This window comes from Quercus lobata, chromosome 12 (genome assembly GCF_001633185.2).
Source record: "Quercus lobata isolate SW786 chromosome 12, ValleyOak3.0 Primary Assembly, whole genome shotgun sequence".
Classification (NCBI taxonomy): domain Eukaryota; kingdom Viridiplantae; phylum Streptophyta; class Magnoliopsida; order Fagales; family Fagaceae; genus Quercus; species Quercus lobata.
The window spans coordinates 15,974,949-15,998,705 of NC_044915.1; the positions used below are offsets into that span (position 1 = coordinate 15,974,949).

The 23,757-nt window shown below is 40.9% G+C and overlaps 2 protein-coding genes and 1 pseudogene across 2 annotated transcripts; all 3 read right to left on the bottom strand.

The window, feature by feature from the left end:
• Positions 1-1,273: 1,273 nt before the first annotated feature.
• On the bottom strand, positions 1,274-9,982 carry LOC115970769 (annotated as a pseudogene).
• A 6,377-nt stretch (positions 9,983-16,359) lies between these two features.
• On the bottom strand, positions 16,360-18,784 carry LOC115970288. Its single transcript, XM_031089942.1, has 3 exons — positions 18,045-18,784; positions 17,013-17,949; positions 16,360-16,968 (listed from the first exon to the last, which is right to left on the bottom strand). The coding sequence occupies exons 1-3, from the start codon at positions 18,782-18,784 to the stop codon at positions 16,360-16,362; spliced, it is 2,286 nt and encodes a 761-aa protein (XP_030945802.1).
• Positions 18,785-19,477: 693 nt separating this feature from the next.
• LOC115970289 lies at positions 19,478-20,629 on the bottom strand. Its single transcript, XM_031089944.1, has 2 exons — positions 20,337-20,629; positions 19,478-20,270 (listed from the first exon to the last, which is right to left on the bottom strand). Exons 1-2 carry the CDS (start codon positions 20,627-20,629, stop codon positions 19,478-19,480), a joined length of 1,086 nt encoding a protein of 361 aa, XP_030945804.1.
• Positions 20,630-23,757: the final 3,128 nt, after the last annotated feature.

The window sequence follows — 23,757 nt, forward strand, 5'->3', positions numbered from 1 at the left end:
AAGATAAGAGAGAAAACAGAGGAAAGAAGAGAGGAAATTGAGGAAAAAAGAGAGATAACACAATGGGCATGCACCAATAGGTCGATTTCCCTCTCTCCCCCTTCAAATCCTGCTTTCTTCCAAAACGTAATAAGGATTCCCTTTGGGCAATAACCATTCAGGTCCGACTCTCTCAAAGCCATTAATCCCCACGGCAGGATTTTTTTTTGGGAGATTATTTGCATTGAGAGGAGGCGTTCTCCCCTCTTTGGTTTTGCTTCGGCGGACCAAACTTAAAACTTGATTTATGCCCATTCTTGATTAGTTCATATTATTTTCTTTCTCCTTTACTTTCTCTATAAATGACATTATCATGACTGTAATCATGTTTTATAAGTAGGGATTACTTGGTCATTTTATTTAAATAGTCAGAGTACTCTATTTTTTTGTTATTATTATTATATCTGCTTGTCGTAACTCATTTGAAACAGTTCTGCTTGCCGTAAGCCTACTCCTGGCAGACGAGACATAGTTTGTGCACAAACCGGCCCAAGTTGAGTTACAGTTGGACCGGTCCCAACTCCTTTACTTAGAAACATTCGGGTCCATTACTGCAGGAGGCAGCTCAGCCCAACACATAACACGCAAAAAAGGCCCCTACAGTTTCCTAATAGGGAAATGTTAAAGCTCCTACCGATTTATTATAAAAAGTTTATAAATTGACCTTATAATAAACGTGATCAGTGGATGTCAACAACGCATGATACAATAAATGAATTTTTTTTTTTTTTCTTCTTGATATCCAAGTTTGATTTTGATTTTTTATTTAAGAAAAACCTCGAAAGGGGAAATATTGTTTTTAAGCTATCATCAATTTGGTTATTTAACCCATGCCTAGCAATACTTACCAGGCATGGTCTCATGTGATTTCATGAATCATAGTTTGTTGCTCAGTACTTGAGGTTGCACCAGTTTTCCCACTTACACGTTAGGGAAATGCTTTAGCTCATGAACTGATGAATGTTTGGTTAGAAGACATCCCATAAGATCTTATTCCTGTAATTTTGGATGATTTATACATTAATAAAAACTACTTACTTATTCCTTAAAAAAAAAAAAAAAAAACAACAAAAACAGAATCACCCTTATGATTAATATTGTTTTGTAGGGGTAGGGGCCAGTAGTAATTTAAGCGACAACCAATAAACTACATTATTCAACCCGTTTTACATTACTTTTACACTGGAATAGGGACAGCTCTTTGTGGATGAACTCTTCGAAAGGTTTTGCCAATCTAATCATTCATGTTCATGTCCACAGGTTTAAACCCATCTTCAAGCTTCCAATTGAAGGCCTGGAAGAGTGAACCCAACATCAAGTGTAACATTCGAATTGCCAGTAGCAAACCAGGACATGTTCTTCTTCCACCACCAAATGGTAATAGCTCAAAGTTCAGTCCTATAACATCAATTTCCGACCCCAAAAACCTCTCTGGCATGAATGATTTTGCATTGTTCCATGACCTTGGGCCTCGCCCTATAGCCCATGCATTCACTAGCACTTGTGCACCTTTTGGAATAATGTAGCCACTGATCTGAACATCTACTTGGGCTTTCCTAGGAACTAAGAAAGGAATTAATGGATGTAACCGCAATGTTTCTTTGACTATTGCTTGTTAAGTAAGGTAACCGAGAAATGTCTGATTCTTAAACTGGGTTGCCTTCAGGAGTGGCACCACGTTCAGGCCAGGGTGACCACCCTGACCTGAATTTTTTTTTTTTTAATATAATAATTAAATTTTTTTTATTTGTCTACCCTCCAAAAAAAATTTGAAAACACCCTCAGTTTTTTTTTTTTTTTTTTAATTTTTATGCCAATAAAATTAAATTTTGCTCTATTATTTGTTCTACTTTCAAGCAAAAAGAAAAAACCCAAAAAAAATTTTGAACTAAAATCTGCAAAAAAAAAAAAATTGTAACATAGCAAGCCCGCCCTAGGGGAAAAAAGCCCAACATCAATCCTAAACAAAAACTAACCCCAAACAGATTTTTAAATCAAAATAATTAAATTTTTATTAACCAAATACCCAACTGGGCCAACCCAAATGGATTCTAAAAAAAAAACCAACCAAAACCCAATACGCGTCCCCCGATTGATTAAATGGTAAAGCAAAACTGAAATCAGAATTCCAAACCTAAAGGAAAAAAACTGTTAGGACATATGTGATTCACTTGTTAGGAACATATGTCACTATTTTATGTAATTGGCTAATTTTTTGACAAAACGCACTTTACTTATATATGGGTAGATCTAGGATGTGTTTGATGCTTCAAGAAACCTTGTTTTAAGTTCAAGTGTTAAAACCATGTAAGTTTGTCCAAGATTCAAGTGTGAAAAATGCTATTCATTAAAACTTGACAGCTAGCATCTATCGAGCCTTGAAGAGCTGTTCCAGCTCGTGGCTCGACAGCATCTCGATAGATAGGGTATTTGTCGAGGTTTATGAAATTCAATTTTTCAGGACTGTTTTTCATTCAATTCGTGATTGTATGTTTGGGCTTTCTTTTCTTACAACCCTAAACATATGAAAAGATTATTTTAAGAGCCGTCAAAGGTGACACAAGTTGCACGAGTGTTGAGCAAAGTTTTGTTCAAGCAAATTGTGACCAGAGACAGAATTTGCCCTAGTTCATCTTTTTTGTGAAGAAGCTGCTGTGTTTGTACACCATAGGGTTTTGTAACTAAGGAACTTCTTGATATTCATCGTGTGATGAACTTAAGAACTTTGCAGCTAACAACCTTCTCTAGTTGGTGATTGAAGTCGCGTACTCCGCACAATTGGTTAGTCACGTACTGGGAGCTGTGCATTAAAAGGAGAGATTGTCACTACAGAACAAGTCCAAGTGGGTATTAGGGTAAAGGTTCAACTGTAGGTTGGTATTGAGATTCCTTTACTTGTAACCGCTTGTTTTGATAATAGTGGATTTTCGGGAATGATGACCTTAAAATTACCTGGTAGGGTTTTTTCCGTGTAAGTTTTCCCCATTTGTAAACAAATCACTGTGTCAATTTAATTTCTGCTATATACTTAGTTTAATTGATGATTTGTTTGTGCTGCCACGTACATTGCATGTTAATTTGATTAATTAATAAATTTGGCTAATTAATCAATTAATTTATCACAAGGGGTTAATACGTTTTTGGCCTATCAAAAACCTCATCAACAATAACGATCAACAGACCAAGCACATCGGTGCGACGGCACCTCCGCCTCAAACTCGAGCAATAGAGCACATTGAGCATCGGCAACAGCAAGATCGGAGATCGGTCCGATTGGATCAGAGATTGCTTTGCTTGAGACGCTTGGCCTCGAGTCCTCGCCTCGACGTGTTGCCGCAGTGCCGCCCCTCAGGCCTCCTTCAAGGTATTTTAGTTATTTACTTCTCTATCTTTTTCTCTCTTACATCTTTGGGTTTGCTTTTCTCTGAGAGTGAGTGCGGAGCTCTCTCTCTCTTTCTCTTTGAACTAAAATAAGACTCTCTCTCTCTTTATCTGATTCTCTCTCTTTCTTTTTGAACTGTAATTTCCTTTACTTTATAACTTTATTTGACATTTTGACTTTATTCGTTTGTGAGTTTGTCGTTTTGTGTGTTGTGAATGTTTTATATCTTTAATGTTTTGTGTAATGTTGATTGGCTCTTGTGACTCTTATCTGTTGAGTGAGGGGTGGATGGGGACCATGGGGCCGTGGGGTGGGATATTTGAATTGGAGAAGTGGACAGGTAGAGGCAGTAAAGGCATGCAAAGGCAGTAAAGGCTAACTAGACAACACATTATAAAAGACAAAAAATTAAATTATATTAGGCATTAGGCAGTGGGTTGAGCCGTGGATAATGCACATGGGGTATGTGCTATTGCATAGTGGGGTGTGTGCTAATGCACAGTGGGGTGTGTGCTAGACTGTTAGTAGTTAGTAAAGAAAAATAATGAAACAACTAAACAACAATAACTAATAATTGAATTAACCAATACATTATAAAAGACAAACAAATTAAATTATGTTAGGCTAAACAACAATTAATAATTTTATAATTAATAAAACAACAATACAACAAATTATAGTTTATAAAAGACAAACAAATTAATGAAATAACTAAACAACAATAATTAATAATTTTATTAATATTTCAAATGAACTTATAGTTTATTGTATATTCTTTTGCTAGAATTATGGACAAATATTTGATAAGAAAACTACGTACCCAAGATTCATCTCCTGTGCAAGATTCATTTCTTGTGCAAGATTCATCTTCATCTTCTAAGGGAATTCGTGTTGACTTTAACTTAGAAAATATTCTTTTAGATCCTAGGCTACGAGAAAAGATATTATCTTACCATCCTAATAATCATGATGAAATAAGAAGATTTTATTTACAAAAAGGCCCTTGTCGACCTGTTCTCCAAAACCATGTTACCCTCTACTAGATTTTTCTGGAAAGCCCTGTCGATTTAGATTCGAATGGCATGTAAATAGAAACTGGTTGGAATATAGTATAGACAAGGATGCAGTATTTTTTATATTTTTTATATTACTACCTATTTAGGCAAGATTTTGGTAAGCAAGGAGGAGGTGAGACTTCTGTAACAAAGGGATTCAAACTTTGGAATCAGAAAGAGAAGTTAAATTCTCATGTTGGAGGACTTAATAGTGCTCATAAACAAGCTGTCAAGAAGAGTGAAGATCTAATGAAGAAAAAGCAACACATTCAAAGTGTTTTGGTTAAGCAATCAAATTAAGATAAAATTGAATATCGGGTTCAATTGAATGTAATAGTTGATTGCATCAGATTCCTTTTATGCTGGGGATTAGCTTTTCATGGTCACGATAAATCTCAAGGTTCATGTGATAAAAGGAAATTTCCTTGAGCTTCTACAATATTTGGGGGATCACAATGAAGTGTTGCAAAAAGTTTCGAAAAATTGCAAGCTTACCTACCATGAAATTCAAAAAGACATTGTGAATGCAATTGCACGTAAAACATCCAAAGCCATTATCAAGGATCTTGACAATGGGTTCTTTTCAATATTAGTTGATGAGTCACGTGATATCTCAGTGAAAAAGCAAATGGCCCTTGTTCTTTGTTATGTGAACAAAAAATGAATTATTATAGAGCGGTTCCTTGGTATTGTACATGTAGCAAGTACCACCGCTTTGTCACTCAAATATGCTATTAAATGTTTACTTTGTGAACATAATTTGAGTTTATCGAAACTAAATGGGCAAGGTTATGATGGGGTTAGTAATATGCAAGGTGATATCAATGGTTTCAAAACTTTAATTTTAAAATAGAATAAGTCAACATTTTATATCCATTGTTTTGCTCATCAATTTCAATTGACTATTGTTGCCGTTGCTAAAAATCACATTAACATTGCTGAATTTTTTTATGTGGTTTGTAATTTAGTAACTATTGTTGGAGGCTCTTGTAAGAAACGAGATGCTCTTCGAGATGCACAATTTGCCAAAATTAAAGAAGAATTAGAGAATGGTGTATGCAGAAGTGGGCAAGGTTTGAATTAAGAGATAAATCTTAAACGTCCTGGTGATACATGTTGGGGATCATATTATGAGACTATTCTCAACTTGATTTTGATGTTCTCTGCTGTTGTTGATGTACTTGAGATTATTGAAGAAGATGGCCTCTTCGACCAAAAAGTTGAAGCTCGATCTATTATGAGGTCAATTCTATCTTTTGAATTTGTTTTTGCTTTACACTTGATGAAAAAATTTTTAGGGATCATAAATGAGTTGTCAATAGCATTGCAAAAAAAAAAAAGAAAAAAAAAAAAGAATCAAGATATAGTAAATGCTATGGATCTTGTTAAAGTGTCTAAGCAACGATTACAAGTGATGAGAGATGATGAATGTATATCTTTATTGATTGAAATGTCTTCATTTTGTACCACACATGATATTCCTATTTTTAATATGGATGAAATATTTTTAGTTAGTGGGAGGCCGCGATACAACACCCAACAAAATACAAATTTACATCATTATCGTGTTGAGCTATTTTATATAGTCATAGATTTGCAACTTTAAGAGCTTAACAACCATTTTTTAGAGGTGAATACCAATTTGCTACTTTTTATGGCTTGCTTGAATCCAAGTAATTCATTTGTGGCTTTTGATAAGGAAAAGTTGATACGTCTAGCAAAGTTCTATCCATCTGATTTTCTTGGGACAGTTATCTTGGCACTTGGCTCTTAACTTTCAGAATTACATTTTTGATATACGCAGTAATGACTTGTTTTTAGAGCTTCAAGGAGTTGGTGAACTTGCTGAAAAATTAGTGAAGACAGGAAAACATGAGACTTATCCATTAGTCTATTTGCTTGTAAAGTTAGTTTTGACCCTTTCTATCGTTACTGCAATAGTAGAAAGAAGTTTTTTAGTAATGAAATAGATAAAGAATGAACTGCACAATCGAATGGGAGATCAGTGGATGAATGATTGCTTGGTGTTAGAAACTGAAAAGAATATGGACAAACACCTAAAGTGAGCATGTCCTTCTATTTGCCTCAGAATGATTGTAACGTCCAGGAGTTATAGAGTAATGGTTTGGACCGTTACTCTACCCCACTAAGTCCACTGTTCCACTCAATATTAATGGAGTGGTGTGTATATAAACACCAAGAGTGGTACCCATTGTATTGTGAATGAATTCTGCATTTCTCATAGTGTTTACAGAGTGTTGTGAGGCTCTTAGGTTGTGGGTTATGTTTGCATCACTCTAGTAGTGTGCAACACCATCGGAGAAACGTTTTTGGTTTGTGGATCATACAAACTGGAATTTAGAACGTGTTTGAATAGCTGGTCTGCGTGGAGGCTGGCTCTAAATAGCGTAAAATAATCTCAAAGCTTCTATGTGATTATCGGTTTAGGCCAAGAGAGGTATGCCGAAAAACCGATTATTTATATTCCGCTGCAAATTTCTATTTCTTACACTTGGTTGTGTACATTGAAAGAGATATAGTTTGTAACATTGATAATGAGACTATCATGCAACGATTTCAAAATATGAAAACTTGTAGAAGACAATTGTAAACTTTATGTATTTGCATATTTTTTGATTGTTGTTGTTGTCAATATATGAATTTCTCTTTTTATTAGATTGTGTAATTTATGTTTCTTAAAGAACACCCTAAGAAAAATTCCTGGAGTTGCCAGTGGTTGCCTTTGCCAATTACTTGCTCTAGCTTTGCTTTCGCTCCTGACAATGCATCTGGATTGTGGAGTAGCTCTTCCATTGCCCATTCCAGTGTGGCTGAAGTTGAATTAGTGCCCGCAACAAATAGGTCCTAATCCATAACGAAAAGAAGTTGGAATTTCTTCTTGTAGCACAAACTATTTTCATCATTCATAAGTAAAGTAAATAAATAACTAATTATGAAAGAATTTGTCAGATTATTTTGTCTACAGCAGAGTTGCTAAATCTGTAGCGGTTGTGATATTGAACACTAATTCCACTAATGGCCCATTTTCTTACCTTGTTGATGACCGCAGGATGTCGATTTCCAAAATTCCTTAAGTGAATGTGGACCATTGTTACAGGGAAGCGAATAAGTGTGGAGACATCTTATTAGCTAGGAAAGGGACAATTCAACTTGTTGATTTTACAGTTTTTCTAAGTCTCTGCATGTGACCGTTTTAGATACTTTTTATTTGGACCTTAATGGGTTGTACGTAAACAGATTTTGTCTTAAAATTTTAATTTCTATTTAGATCAACGAAATATGAATGTACTATTTCTATATATAAAGGAAGTATGGTGTTATTTTTCTGGTGGGGTGCAAGTAATGTAAGGAATAGAATCCTCTATCTTATTTTTTGTGTTTCACTTTATATTCCTTTAATCAAAACTTTCCCTGTGTATGATTTATTTCCATTTTAAACTTTTATTATTTTATAAAGAAAGAAAAAACAATATATTTTAAGTTGTGATTGGTGGAGCATGATTGGTTTTTTTTTTTTTGAAACCATGATTGGTTTTTAGACCTTGTTAAAATAGTTATTAACCAATTTTCAGGCCAAGTTGTTAATTAAATATATTATGAACAACTTTGGTTAATCAAACAATTACCAATATTGAGCATATAGTAAAGTTGCAGAAATTTTGAAGACGATAATATATGATGTCCAGAAAAACCAATAGAATCGAAATTCCATAGTAAAAACCTAGGAAGGATTTAACTTATTAATCCCAAGGTAAACCAAATCCACTAATTTATTAGAAGTTTTACAATAACAAATAACCATATTCCAAGAAAATCTTACTAAAATTATCCAATACAGTTTTGAGTCCACAAAGTTCCTCAATTATGGAGATGTTGCATCGTGAACCTCCAGTTTATGACTCCAAGAATCGGTAGGGGATTTTGAGAGCAAGAGGCACAAATCCTTTAAATCTATATGAGAGTAGCTCCAAAAGTATTTTTAATGTGCATTAGGGTTTGTTTAAATGCATTTGACTTGTTTGCACGAAACCCTAGTCATTTAATGAGTTGAAATCACAATTCATTAGACCTAATTTTCGATTGGTTGAGTTTAAGCTCGATTTGTCGAATTCAGGCCTTTTCAATCGAGCGAGCAAGTGCCGAACAACTTTGATTAGCACAATAAACTTTAGCACTTGGGTAGCAATCTTGATAACACTTAAACACTCTCAAAGCACAAAATAAGACACTTTTACTTATGGTTTGCCAACCTAAATCTAAAAACGTGATAGAGCATAACATTGAACACAAAATATGAGACATTTTTTTATAGTATACGAGAGTGTGAAGGTGCTCTAGAGCAAAACTATCTACTTGCTGCACTTCTTCTTCCAAAGAAAGCAAAAATTATGAAAGAAATTCAAGACAAAGCAAAGAGGGTAACATATAAGGGTAATTTGTTGTATACAAACTGTTTTACATAATCAAGAAAATTATGATTTCAAGTCACGATTTCAACTACTTTTGAGATGTGTATCAAATTATGTAAAATAGTTTGTGTGTAATAAACAATACTCAATAAATAATACTGACCAGGAACAATCGCTTTATCTTAGTTTTGTCCATCTCCTCGCTGTTTTTTTGTTCACTGATGTTGAGAAGGGTGTCTAATATATCCTCGCTCGTGTTAGAACCACACTTTTCTCAAGTGGAGCCGTTGGGTAATCATGCGGTCAAAGAGGTCTAACATCTTTCCAAAGTGAGCTTCCATACGTTGCCTTACGCGTTCTTTTTTAACACAGGAAAATAATCTGCCAAGTTTGGTCTCCCAATCTCTTTCATGATATTCCAAACGATCTCCTTGTACTCTCTAGCCGTGTTAAAATTGGAGTCAGCCAAATCCACAGAAAAAATGGTGTTTGATAATAGATTAAGCGTTACTAAAAAAAAAAGAAAAGATAATAGATTAAGCGTGGTCTTGAAAGCAGCTCTCCCAATATCTACTGCTTCACCGTTTAGGATGCTTTGATGAGTATCAGCTGGGAGGTCTTGCACCTTCTCGTGCCTTATGGCTTGGTTAGCGTCAAGTGTCTTGTTGGCAAATAGTTGTTCCATGCATATTCTGTGAAAGGTTTCTCCACCGGGTTGAAACAGGTATACTTGCCAAGCTAAACTCCTCGTGTCTGTGGACTCGAAGTGCATCTGGGAAGGTTCGATTGGACAATTGTTGGTCATGTATTTGAAGGACTTCTTTGGCCATAGCTGCTGAAGAAATGACTATTGTCGCTACTTGGCATAGTTTTACGCTTATTACATGGACCTTGGAAAGTTTTGTTAGGGACTTGTGGGGTTTGTCACCAACGTCTAAGAGGTTTCCAACCAATGGAAAAGGTATTGGACCTGGTGGAAGTTTTTTGGGGATTGCTTTGCTTCTAAAAATTATATGCAAGGCTTGGATTAAGAGCCAAGTGAGGCAAAGAAATATTGTACCGCTCAAGAAATCCATTTTTATTTATGAACTCTGATCTCCAGGAGAAAAGAGCAAAGTGAAGAATGATACAATACAACACTATCCTTCACCGTTCTCCTTTATAGACAACAAGCAGAACAAAACAACACGCACACTCAGAGAGAGAGAGAGAGAGAGAGAGAGAGAGAGAGAGAGAGAGAGAGAGAGAGAGAGAGAGAGAGAGAGAGAGAGAGAGAGAGAGAGAGTATAACAATGGCTAATATTAGAGTATTCACATATGTGTATAATAGAAAAATGTGTATGATTTACACAATTTTATTAAAAAATTATCTATATCAGTCTGTATATAATTGTACAAATTTACAAGTTTGCTGCAATAATCTTGTAAATTTACATTGATACAATTTATTTTACATTTAGTTGTTTATTCTTTTTTAAGTGTCTCAAGGATATATAAAGAAAGAAAGTGGATAGTGGTTGTTGTGTGTGAAAAAAGAGAAAGAATTAAAAATTAAAGATATTGATATTTTAATAAATGTATTACAAAATAGATAATTTGATGTAAGGGTATTTTAAAAAGTAAGTATGTAAAATAGAAAAAATATTTTTTTTAATTAAAAAAATAAGAAAAAGTAACTTTTTATGCTAAAATAGGTAGAAATTTTTGTACGAGCTGATATGAATACTCTTAATTATATTATAGTTATAATTTTTTAAATATATATTTTTTAATATTTCAAGTGGGAGTAGACGAATTTTAACTTTAGACGTCTTTCTCTTAAAAAATGAAAAGAAAAAGAAAAACCAATTTAACCGAAAGGTCATTGGAGAATAAATGGAGACATTGTAGAGGACAATGACTTGCATGTTACCTTAATCACAAATTTCAAGAGAGTGCTAAGTTGAAGTTTGGTATAATTAAGCCTAGTATAATTTTTGACAATTTGAGAACAATATATTTTTTGACGTGAGCGCATGTAATGTCAGAAAATGTTAAATTCAAAAACTTTATGCCCTTAGAGCATTCACAGTTGGGCTTGCAAATGCCAAATATAAGCATATTTTATCATTCAGGCTCAATTTGTCTCAACAATCGGAATTGTAAACATGGAATATTGTAAATCTTTTTGACATAGTGCTACAGTACCATCGTAAATGTATGATGGTATTGTAGCACTATGCCAAAACAAAATAATAATATTTCAATCCCTTTTATTCTTTCTCTCTCCTCTCTCCTCTCTCCTCTCTGTGTTAGACTCTTTCTTTCTCAATTTGTCTTTGACTTCTCTCGTCTCCCTCTCTCTGTCTTTAGGGAAGGTGTAGGAGCTTTGGGCCTAAATAAAAGGTGTTGGAGAGGCAGTGAAAGAGAGTTTTGTGGGGACAATTACAGAGGCGAGATCATCGTGGTTAAGGGGCTGAGCATTGTTAATAAGATTTTGGTGGGTTTGCTTGGTGGGTCTAGGGCTGAGGATTGTGGTGGATTGACATGGTGGGCCATGGGTTTCTGGCGGTGGAGATCGGTGAGTTCTTGTGGGTTTTGAGCGATGGAGATCAGTGCGTTCTTGTGGGTTTCTGACAGTAGAGATCAGTTGGGTTTCTGGGTTTCTAGATTGGTGTGTTGTGGTGGTGGGTTGTGGGTGATGGGTTTTGGCGTGGATCGACATGGTAGTTGTGCAGGCCTGAAATGAGACTGATGGGCTCAACTTCACTTGGGCTCACAATTTATTTATAAAGTGGGCTTCAGGATTTCCTACTTTGGGTCGTTCTCGGCACAGAGACTCAAAGTAATATTCCTCCTCTCTTCCTAAATGACTGTTTTTACTCTCTTTTTTCTGAACCCCTTCTTCTTCCCCAACTTCTTCTATTTATAGCTTTAAGTTAGTAGGGAGATCATGATTACTGCCATTGTTAGTGCAATTGAAGGTCCAATATTATCTGTTATAAGTGGATGTTTAGGTGAGAGTGGAATGTAACGATTATAGCTTTGGAACTTGGTTCCAACTCAGGTGAATTTGCTCGGTAGTAATGTTCCTCGAGCATCCTATGGTACGCTCGGACAAGGTTTTACTGATTGTTCGGGAAGTTTTATGCCGAGCATAGATCAGGAGCCGAGGCCCAAAACTCGTATTCTTTGAAGGCAGTTTCAAGCAGAGCTTAGGGAGATGGGGCCGTGCCATTGGGCCTGGGCCTAGGGCCCATCTGGGTCTTGGGACCTCGGTGCCGTACATTAGCCCCCCTTGATTCATACCCAGTTGCCGGGAAGAATCAAGGAGCCAACCGAGCCTTTTGGTCTCGAAAGTCCTATGGCCAGGGATTCATGCAGTTATGGCTTCTCATTAATGCCCATTCTCAAAAGACGTGCTGTTTCGGGGCGCCAGGTTCAGTTGTCATTATTGCCTGACGATTCGCGAACCGAAGCGGCGCGCGTGTCGGTTACCTTTGGCATTCGCAAGGTCGTTCGTGAATCGCGCCCATTTATTGCTTGATTAAACGTTCCCATGCCCTTTTCTGATCCTGTAAATAGCTTTCTTTAGAACATTCTTTCATTTTTTTCCACCTCTGATCTCTTGAGCGTACTCTCTGCCGATCACTTTTTTGTGCGCTTACTCACCAGCCTAGAGTTCCTTTCTCCCTTAGAACCCAAAGTAAGTTCTCTTCCCCTTCCTATTCCTTCAGCTTATTTCTTCAAGTTCCCTTTCATAGCATTAAGTATCATAGATGGGTTATTCTTATCTCCTGGAGGCCTCGGCTGCCTTGGCCACCTTTAGGCGCAAGTTTAATGTTCCAAATGACGTGGAAGTGGCTTACTGCCACGAGAGTGAAATCGCTCTCCACCGAGGGCATGGTATAGCCTTTTTTCCTTTAATGGCAATTCTAGAGGGTGGGGTTAGGTTCCCTGTGGATCCCCTTTTGATAAACACACTTAGGTACTACGGGTTGTGTCCCGACTAGCTTCCCCCAACTTTTATCGGGTAGTTAGCTGCGTTAGTAGGTTGAACCATACCTTTGATTTACAGTTAGATTACCATGATATTAACCACATGTATAGCCTCTGTGGGAACAAAACTTCCAACTTTTACCTAAAAACTAGAGATAATCAGGTACGGCTGATATCATGCCTACCTAATTCAAATAGGAACTCCACCGGGGAGTTTGTCTGGGTGCGCGGCAACTGGTTTGCTGGGAAAGTCCCCTGCCCTCTTTCACGGCATGAAGTGGGTTTGTACCAATCTCTTGATCTAACCGTTCTTCCCCCCCCCCCCACCTTTTTCCTTCTCTTTCCTTTTTACTGAAGTAGATTTTCGTTATCGGATATTGATATAACCTTTGTTCTTTTGCAGATGGCAAAGTGTTCGTTTCGGACATCAGAACAGTCCACGTAAAAGACTTGAACTTTATCCTCCATTCTGAGGTGTTCATGCACTGGGATGGATAGCTCCGAGCATCGCACCTGATCCTCGGAGTAGAGCCTGTTTATTCCACCTGGCAGTCTTTCAAGCAGGCACTATTGGTTAATAGTCCACTGCTGTCGTACATTGACGTTCGGTATGCGAATTTCTTGCCGCCGAAGCTAACGACCGGGGAGGCGAGAGAGTTCGGAAAGCGCTATACCTGCTCGGACGAGCTAGCTCCTTTGCGGGACGAATCTGCGAAGCGCGTGTCTCGGCGCCTTCGAGAGTTAGCTCACAAGGCTATTCAATAAGAGGCCCCTGTTCAAGAGCAAGCGCAGCTCGAGAACCTTGTTGCGGAGCCCGAGCATCTAGTGCTTGAAGCGACCAGCTTGTCGGCTGCAGATACCCATCCCGACGAAAACATGGTGGCAAGGAGGGTCATGACCATTGATCGTTTCGTGCCCGGTGCACGGCAACCCACCTAGCCCCCACCTTCTTAGGGTCGGAGCCAAGTGCCTCCCCCTCCACCCTCTTCTCAAGCTGGACGAGCTCAAAAAAAACAGAAGGTTGCCGACCAACCGTCTACGGGTCCGGGAGACGCTGCCGTCTAGACTCCTCCCCGGCCAACAGAGGGCATCGTCATTCACGAGCCGCAGACCTAGGTCGGTCCGGGGGTTACGTCCTCCTCCCAAGCCGCACCAGCGTGGAAGCCTAAATTTTTGCTAGAAGGCAAGCCTTTGCCTTCAACCACCTGTGTACGGTTGTGGGAGAAAGGCGAGGGTGGTCGCATTGCCGAGACCCTGGTCGAGGGTCTTTTTCTTCCCGACGACGTGCATGCCTTCGAGGACGGGTCGGAGGAGTCCATGGGGCGCCGGTTAGAGTGGCATGCTATTGCGGTAACTCCCTGTTCGTCTATTACTTTTCATACATTTCTTTTCACTTCCGTACTAACTTCTGTGTTTGTTAGGCTGCTCAACTGGCTCACATATTGGCTGGCCGTGCAAGGGATCTTGCCGAGGAGGTCGATCGGGAGAAGGGGGCACGGGAATCAGTTGCCAAAACAGCAAAAGAAAAACTAAAGGCAGCTGAATCTGCCGAAAAGAAGGCTGCTGCCGCAAGAATAGAGCGCTGGTGGAGAAGAGATGCTCTGAGTTCCTAGCTAAGCAGAACGAAAAAGATGTGAAGCTAGCTGAAGCCATTAGCCTCAACACCTCTCAAGCCGAGGAACTCACCGACCTGAGGGCAGCCCTGGAGGCTTGTGAGCAAAAATGGTACAACGAGGGGTTCGCTGACGCCGAGAAATCTGCGGAACCTGTGGTGGCCCAAGCTCGGAGGTTGGGTTTTGAGGCTGGTTGGTTTGCCGCCCTGCAAGCTCTAGGAGTTCCCGAGGATTCTCCCCTGAGAGACCCTGACCAGATTCCCTTCCCGAGCCTCGTTACCGTTGTGCAGGACCCAACATTGGCCGCTGAGAAGGAAGAAATAACAAGCATGAGGGAGCTGGTGGAACAGATTGATGCTCATGCGGAGCCAGATGAGATGGAAGCCACCAGCATCCCAAACTGTGCAAGACCTTCTCGATGAGGACCTGCATTTTTTCGTGACCGACCAACGGCAGCACGAAGTGACAGATCCAACTCGGCCTTCCACCTGATTAAGTTATTTGCCGTCTAGCTTTTTCATGCTATTACTTATTTTTACAGCATTTTTATTTTGTTTTATTATTGGTATATTTGCCTATGTCGCCGGGTTGTGGTGACTGAACAATTTCCTCATTTCGCGGGGACGACCCGTAAACGGTTGCCGAGTTTTGGCGATGAGATATTAACTCTGCTTTTAACTTTTTGAATGACGTTCTATTCGTTGCATGTTTGCTTAGATTATGTCTGTGCCGCCTTTCTTTACCTATTTTTGTGGTCTCTTATTCTGTATTAAGTCGGGCCGAGAGCTGCTCGCTCGATGGGTTAAATCATGGCTTAATATATCGCGTTCATACAATGGGATTTAATTTCCCCGACCGTAAATGGCCTGATGCCCTAAAACCCGTTGCATGGTGTTTGGACAATCCGAGAATGAAATTGCAGTTAGTGTTTGTAAGGGTGTTAAGGTTTCTACCTGCTTGGAGTTTTTAAACGAACCGAGGATCAGACTTCTGTCCTTAGAGAGTTTTTTTTTTTTTTTTTTTTTTTTTTTTTTTTTTTGTAATGATAAGGTTTCCACCTGCTCGGCGATTTTGATCGAACCGAGGATGAGACTTCTGTCCTTAGAGTTTTTTTTTGTAACGATAAGGTTTCCACCTACTCGATGATTTTGATCGAATTGAGGATTAGGCTTCTGTCCTTAGAGGGATTTTTTTTTTTTTTTTTTTTTTTTTTTTTTTTTTTTTTTTTTTTTTTTTGTAATGATAAGGTTTCCACCTGCTCGGCAATTTTGATCGAACCAAGGATGAGGTTTCTGTCCTTAAATTTTTTTTTTGTAACGATAAGGTTTCCACCTATTCGATGATTTTGATCGAATCGAGGATGAGGCTTCTGTGCTTAGAGTTTTTTTTTGTAATAATAAGGTTTCCACCTGCTCGGCGATTTTGATCGAACCGAGGATGAGGCTTCTGTCTTTAGAGGTTGTTGTTTTTTTTTTTTTTTTTTTTTTTTTTTGTAACGATAAGGTTTCCACCTGCTCGGCGATTTTAATTGAACCGAGGATTAGGCTTCTGTCCTTAGAATAATAATTTTTTTTTTTTTTTTCGTACAAAGCATGCAATTCTCTTAATGTGCAATGATGGGATCGAAAACAGCTTAGACAAGTAACTTCATCATTATCTTGACTTTAGCAAAGTACAAAGTTTTGACTTACACTTCAGTATATGGATGGTCACGGGTAAAACTTCTTTAAGTTGTGGGCATTCCATGGCTGGGGGAGCGGCCTCTCGTCAAGATCTTCCAGGTAGTAAGCCCCCGCGCCGGCGATGACGGTAATTCTGTACGGTCCTTCCCACGTTTGAGCAAGCTTCCCTGCAGCTACGTCTCACATGTTCCCCACGACCTTCCTTAGCACTAGTTCCCCAGTGCTGAATTCCCTCCCCTTTACATCTCGATTGTATCTCTGGGCTAGTTTCTGTTGATACTCCGCGAGCCGTATGGTTGCGGCCTCCCGGCATTCTTCTAACCAGTCCAAGCGCTCCATCATCAGGTCGGCGTTCCGGGCGAGGTTAAATCCTGCGACCCGTACACTGCACAAGCTTACCTCGATTGGTATTACGGCCTCCGCCCCATATGTCAAAGAGAAGGGGGTCTCACCCGTGGATCTTCTGGGAGTCGTACGGTAAGCCCATAAAACGTTAGGCAACTCTTCAACCCATCTTCCCTTTGCCCCGTCCAACCTCCTCTTCAACCCATTCAAAATCGTCTTGTTCACTGCCTTAGCTTGGCCATTGCTTTGAGGGTATGCCGGAGTTGAATACTTGTTCTTAATGTCGAGATCGTTGTAGAAGGCCCGAAAAGCTTTGCTATCGAACTGTAGCCCATTGTCTGATACTAGTGAGTTTGGTACCCCAAACCTTGTGACTATGTTTTTCCATACAAACCTTTTCACGTCGATATCCCGAATGTTGGCTAAGGCCTCGATTTCCGCCCACTTTGTGAAGTAATCCACTGCCACCAATACAAAACGGCGGTTACCTGTTGCTCGGGGAAAGGGCCGAGGATGTCTAGCCCCCATTGTGCGAACGGCCATGGGCTGCTGACGGGGTTTAGACGACCTGATGGCTGGTAGATCAGAGGGGTGTGCTTTTGGCATTGTTCACACCTCCGGACATATTCCGCGGCATCCTTTTGCATTTGTGGCCACCAAAACCCCTGGGTCATCGCCCTATGCGCTAAAGACCGTCCCCTGACATGGCCACCACACACTCCGTCATGCAGCTCGGTTAGAAGTTCGTTCACTTTCTCAGGATGTAGGCATAAAAGGTAAGGGCCTGCGAAAGACCTTCGGTACAATTTGCGATCTGCCGACAGCCAGTACCGGGGAGCCACTTGACGTATCTTTTTGACCTCCTTTTCATCGTCCGGAACTTTATCCTCGGCTAGGAAATCTATGATCGGGTTCATCCAGCACGGATTTGCCAATGACGCCATGGCAACCTCAACCCTGGCTTGGTCATCATCACTTTTCACCTTGATGCTTGGCTCCCTTATAAGCTCTATTTTGACTAACCGAGGTGTATCCTCGGTAGAGGATGAAGCCAACGTGGCTAGCGAGTCAGCATGTCTGTTTTGTGCTCGGCTTACCCGGGCCACCTTTACTGTCTCGAACCGGCCAATGATCTGCTTCGCTGCACTTAGATAGGCTTTCATCCGAGAGTCCCGAGCTTCAAAACTTCCTATGATTTGATAAACGACCAGCCGAGAGTTCGAATAAATCTCAACATCTTTCGCGCCCAGATGCAATACTGCCCTCAACCCGGCCAGAAAGGTTTCGTACTCAGCTTCGTTGTTTGAGGCTTTGAATCCTAATCTGAAGGAGTGTTCTAGTCGTATGCCCTCCGGGGTGATTATGACAATATGGCCCCCATAGCATTCGAAGCGCCATCTACAAACACTTTCCACGGACGACATTCTGCATTACAGATTATCTTCCTGTTGTCTTTAGGGGTGAATTCTGCAATGAAATCAGGAAGAACCTGTCCCTTTACCGAGCTTCGCGGTCGATACCTTATGTCGAATGAACCCAACTGAGTTCCCCATTTGGCTATTTGGTCCGTGAAGTCCGATCTTTTTAACAATGACTGCAGGGGATACTCGGTGAGGACGAATACCGTATGAGCCTGAAAGTAATGCGGCAACTTCCTCGTGGCGTGCACTAGCGCCAAAACTAACTTCTCCAGGGGCAGGTATCTCGTCTCGGCGTATACTAAGGTTTTGCTTATGTAATACACTGGCTGCTGTACTCCTTGGTCCCTTAGTAACACAGCACTTACAGCATGGCCGGACACCGAGAGGTACATAAACAAATCCTCCCCGAATTCCGGGGCCGTTAATATGGGCGCTTTTGCCAAGTATTCCTTCAGTTCTCGAAAAGCCTTGTCACACTCCTTGTCCCAATGAAACCCCTTCCACTTCTTTAGAACTTGATAAAAAGGTCTGCAGCGATCAGCGAATTTAGAGATGAATCGGTTTAGGGTGGCCAACATCTTGGTTAGCACTTGTACTTCCTTGGGATTGCTTGGCGGTCTGAGGCGATTCACGGCCTCTATCTGGTCGTGATTGGCCTCTATCCCCCTAGTAGAAATCAGATAACCCAAGAACTTGTCAACCCTCACACCGAAAGTACACTTCTCGGTGTTCAAGCGCAACTTATGCTGCCGGAGTATCTCAAATACTCCCCGGAGGTCTTCCGTATGTTGCGATTCCTTTTTGCTCTTTACCACCATGTCGTCAATGTATACTTCCATTGTGCACCTAATTTTCTCTCGGAACATCCTCGTCATCATCCGCTGGTATGTGGCTCTGGCGTTCTTCAATCCAAACGGCATGACTTCGTAGTGATAGTTTGCACTCGAGGAGATAAATGCTGTCTTTTCTCAGTCCTCGGGCGCCAAGGCAATCTAGTGGTACCCCTGGAAAGCATCCAAGAAGCTTATCCTCGGGTGCCCATACTTGGCGTCTACTAGTTGGTCAATTTTAGGCATTGGGAACGGATCTTTGGGACATGCCCTATTCAAGTCTGTGAAATCCACACAAACTCTCCATTTACCGTTCTTTTTCTTCACTACCACCGTATTCGCTAACCACCTCGGGAAGAATATTTCTCTTATCATCCCTGCTTCCTTCAGCCTCTGGACTTCCAAGTTCATCGCGTCAACATGCTCTTTCGATGCTCTTCTTGGTTTTTGCTTTTTCGGGGGGAATGATGGGTCCACGTTAAGCTTGTGGACAATGAACTCGGGATCTACACCGGGCACTTCATACGGACTCTAGGCAAAAACATCCACGTTTTGTAAAAGGAACAACAACATCTCTACCTTTTCTCGGTCATTCATGCTTGTGCCTATCTGGAAATACTTGTCAGCGTCCGGAAAAATTCTAACCTTCAAAACTTCCTCGGCAATGTCCGCCCCCATTTCCCCTCGGGGCTTCTGTAATTGCTATAAAGTTTCTTTTTCGGTCTCCTCCGCTTGTCCGAGCTGTTCACTCTTCCATCTGATCGCGGCGACAAGACACTGCCTAGCCACTCGTTGGTTCCCTCGCACCACGGCGACTCCATACTTGGTGGGAAATTTCACTTTCACGTGCAGGGTGGATGGAACGGCCTTCATTGCTTGAATCCACGGCCTTCCCAAGATTGCAGTGTACGGTGAGAATGACCGGACTACTATGAAGGTCACTATTACTTCCTTGCCTTCCATGTCCACCGAGAGAGAAATTTGCCCTTCGGGAACCACAACTCTTTCGTCAAATGAGACCAGCGGCGTGTCATACTTCACCAAATCCTGACTCTTCAATCCGAGCCCTTCGAACAAATCCGGGTACATCATGTCGGCTCCGCTTCCTTGGTCTATCATCACTCTTTTCACCAAGAACCCGCTTATCTGAGCTGTTACTACCAACGCATCATCATGAGGTTGGATCGTCCCTTCCAAGTCTTCTTCGCTGAAAGAGATTGTTAGCCAACCAACTTTCATCCTCTTCTCGGGTGATTCTCCATCTGTACAAGCCACTGTCAGTACCCTTTTAACTGCTGCTGTACCTCTCGGGGCAGCGTGGATGACTTCGATCACTCCCAGCGGTGGTGGGAGGGGATTCCTTTTCTGCTGAACACCCTGGCCGGCCTCCCGGTCTGCGGAGTCCACTACAAACTCTTTTAGATACCCTGCTTTTACTAGCTGCCCGAGATGATCTTTTAGTACCCGACACTGCTCGGTGGTGTGCCCTTTGTCCCTATGGTATGTGCAATACAAGTTTTGGTTCCTCCGAGATGGGTCACCCCCCATTTTGTTCGGCCACCTGAAGAACGATTCGTTCTTAATCCGATCTAGTATTTTGTGCATAGGCTCTTTGAACGCCACATTAACTCCTTCAATTTGCGCCTCTGGTTCTTGCATCCTGAAATCTTTTTTCGGTCTTGCCGGGATAATGCCCTGCCGAGATCTACCGAGTAACGGGGCTTTCCCCTTATTTTGCAGCCGATCATCTTCTAGGCGTTTATACTTCTCAATGCATCTCATAAGTTGCCTCATATCCTCGGGAGGTCTTTTCGTCAATGACTCTTGTAATTCAGAATCTTCGGGGAGCCCCATCTTGAAGGTGCTTGTCGCTATCTTCTCATTTCCTCCACCGATCTCGTTGTAGAGTTCCCAGTACCGGCTGGCATAACTCCGAAGGGTTTCACCGACCCTCATCTTTATGGAAAGTAGCACATCCACTGGCTGCGGCACTCGGCTGCATGTCATGAATCTACTGCCGAACTCTTGGATCAGCTCGGCAAAGCTACAAATGGAGCCTTTTCGTAACCCATTGAACCATCTCAGGGCTGTGGAGCCGAGACTAGAGGGGAATACTTTACACATCAACGCATCATTGTGTACATGTAAGGACATCATGTGGATATAATGACTGACATGCTCCACAGGGTCAGTATTCCCATCGTAGGAATTGAATGGCGGTCTCGTAAATCTACTTGGCATAGGGGCCCGTTCAATTTCATCAGAGAATGGTGACCGAGCAGCCCTTCGTAAGGCTTGGCTCATAGCGTCCATGGTAGCATTGTGGGGTTGCCGTTCCTCTGGCGAATTCGATCCTCGGTCCTCGTATCCATGCAAACGTGAACGGTTCAGACGATGACGTGTCTCTCGGGAGTGTGAGTAATTCCAACGCCGGTGTGATTCTTGAGAGGGTGATTGTTTTTGGAATCGTTGTGTACCGGATTGGCTAGAGCCCTCTTCGCCCCGATTTCCCGTGCTATCATTTCCCCTTTTCCGGTGGTGGCGGTCCCTTTCTTGGCGTCGATCCCTTGCTTCCAACTCTAGATCCATTACCAGTCTGCACAACCGCTCCAGCTCTCGGTCTCTATCATCATACTGCCCGTGTGACGAGACACCTGACATCGTTCGGCGGGTTTGATCCGACCCTTCTCCCAGGCCAGACCCTTCCTCTCCTCGCAGGCACTCCCTATCCTCGCGCCCTTTCTATCTTCTTTCCCACCACGTGGATCCCTGAGAAGATCCCACGGATCCGCTTTGGGCAAGCCCTCCCGAACGTCCTTCGGACATTTCCTTTATTTGAGTCTCAGTCGATCCACAGCTTCGTAGGAGAGCCCCACGGTGGGTGCCAATTGTGCAGGCCTGAAATGAGACTGTTGGGCTCAACCTCACTTGAGCTCACAATTTATTTATAAAGTGGGCTTCAGGATTTCCTACTTTGGGTCGTTCTCGGCACAGAGACTCAAAGTAATATTCCTCCTCTCTTTCTAAATGACTGTTTTTACTCTCTTTTTTCTGAACCCCTTCTTCTTCCCCAACTTCTTCTATTTATAGCTTTAAGTTAGTGGGGAGATCATGATTACTGCCATTGTTAGTGCAATTGAAGGTCCAATATTATCTGTTATAAGTGGATGTTTAGGTGAGAGTGGAATGTAATGATTATGGCTTTGGAACTTGGTTCCAACTCAGGTGAATTTGCTCGGTAGTGATGTTCCTCGAGCATCCTATGGTATGCCCGGACAAGGTTTCACTGATTGTTCGGGAAGTTTTATTCCGAGCATAGATCAGGAGCCGAGGCCTAAAACTCATATTCTTTGAAGGCAGTTTCAAGCAGAGCTTAGGGAGATGGGGCCGTGCCATTGGGCCTGGGCCCAGGGCCCATCTGGGTCTTGGGACCTCAGTGCCGTACAGTAGTGTTGGCCGTGGGTGATGGGTTTTGGCCGTGGATATGGGTGGTGTTGGGTTTGCTTGCTAATGGGTTGGGTTTACTTGCTGTGGGTGATGGATTTGCTTGCCGTGGGTGGTTTTGGGTTTGCTTCTTTTTCTTTTTTCTTTTTCTGGTGATGGTGGGTTTGATGAGTGTGGGTGTGGTTGAGTTTGTGATTGAGGATGGTGGAGGTGGTGATTGATGGTGGTGGTTTTAATGGTTGTTGATTACTTGCTAATTTGTTGTGGTTGTTTAAATGTTTAATTTAACTACTTGAAAGTTTAGTTTTTAGGCAATGATGTAGTGGTGATTTGTTTCAGTTTGGTAGCTTTTTTTGGGTTTGTTTGTGGTGGGGGTGGTAGGAGTAGGTGGTTGTAGTGGAAGGGGAAGAGAGATGGGAGAGAATAGAGATGGATTTGGGATATATTATTTTAATATATTGGATGGGAAAATAAAAGTTGGGATGTTGGGTGTGTTATAAAATGGTATGGTATGATTGATAAAGTAGCTTTTTGTGATGGTAAAATAAAATAGGATGACATTTCTGATTGTGAATGCTCTTAGGGTAAGGCCCTTATTTTTGGCATGGAACTGCCACTTGAACCCTCCTTTAAATATAATTTTATTTTTGTTGGTAAAAGCCCTCCCATAATAATAATGATAATTATTATTAAGCATGCTAAAGCAATGATACTGTGCCCTATAAATCATTTTTTTATTATAAAAAATAATTATTATTGTATATTTGTATAATAATATACAAATATCATTAGACCAAGACACCAATCGGTTTTTGGTATAGACGGGGATTAAATCTCAGATCTTTTATTCAACCACCAGAGATTTTATCAGTTGAGCTAACTGGAATCCACTATTTTTTGAAAAACTATATAATAATATTCAAATGACATAACAACTAGCCAATGTTACTCGATAGTCAAATGGCGCCTCCAGTTCGAGACGTGGGGACGGGGGTGGGGTAGATAATTACAATAAAAACAAAATGACATGAGTCACATGACAACTATGCATGCTATAACCTTTTATTTTTTCAATTACTTTTAGGAGTAAGAGAACATAGTTTACTTATTTAATTAGATCGATTTAGCTCTTAATAGGCTCAAATCATCGAGTTTCATGTTTCTCTCCCTCATTCTATTGTGGATCTAGAAGCCCTTGTTGCTGGTAGGGCTTTGGAGTTCTCTTGACATAGGCATTAGTTAGGCAATTTTAGAAGAGGATACAGAGATAATGATAAATGCTCTAAAGGAGTCCTCTTCTTCAGTGGCTTCTTTTGGCCTTTAATTTGATTCTGGATGCTAGAATTATTGCATAGTATTTTCATAGTGTTAGTTTTTCTCATGTTCTTAGAAATGGAAACTCTATAGCTCACAACCTTACCACAAAATTCATTCTTAAAAAAAGAAAAAACTTTAAACAAATCAGACCCCTTCAAGCGGGAAATTGCATTTTTTTAATAGGTCATATTTTTATTCTTTTTTTTTTGTTCGTTCAATTT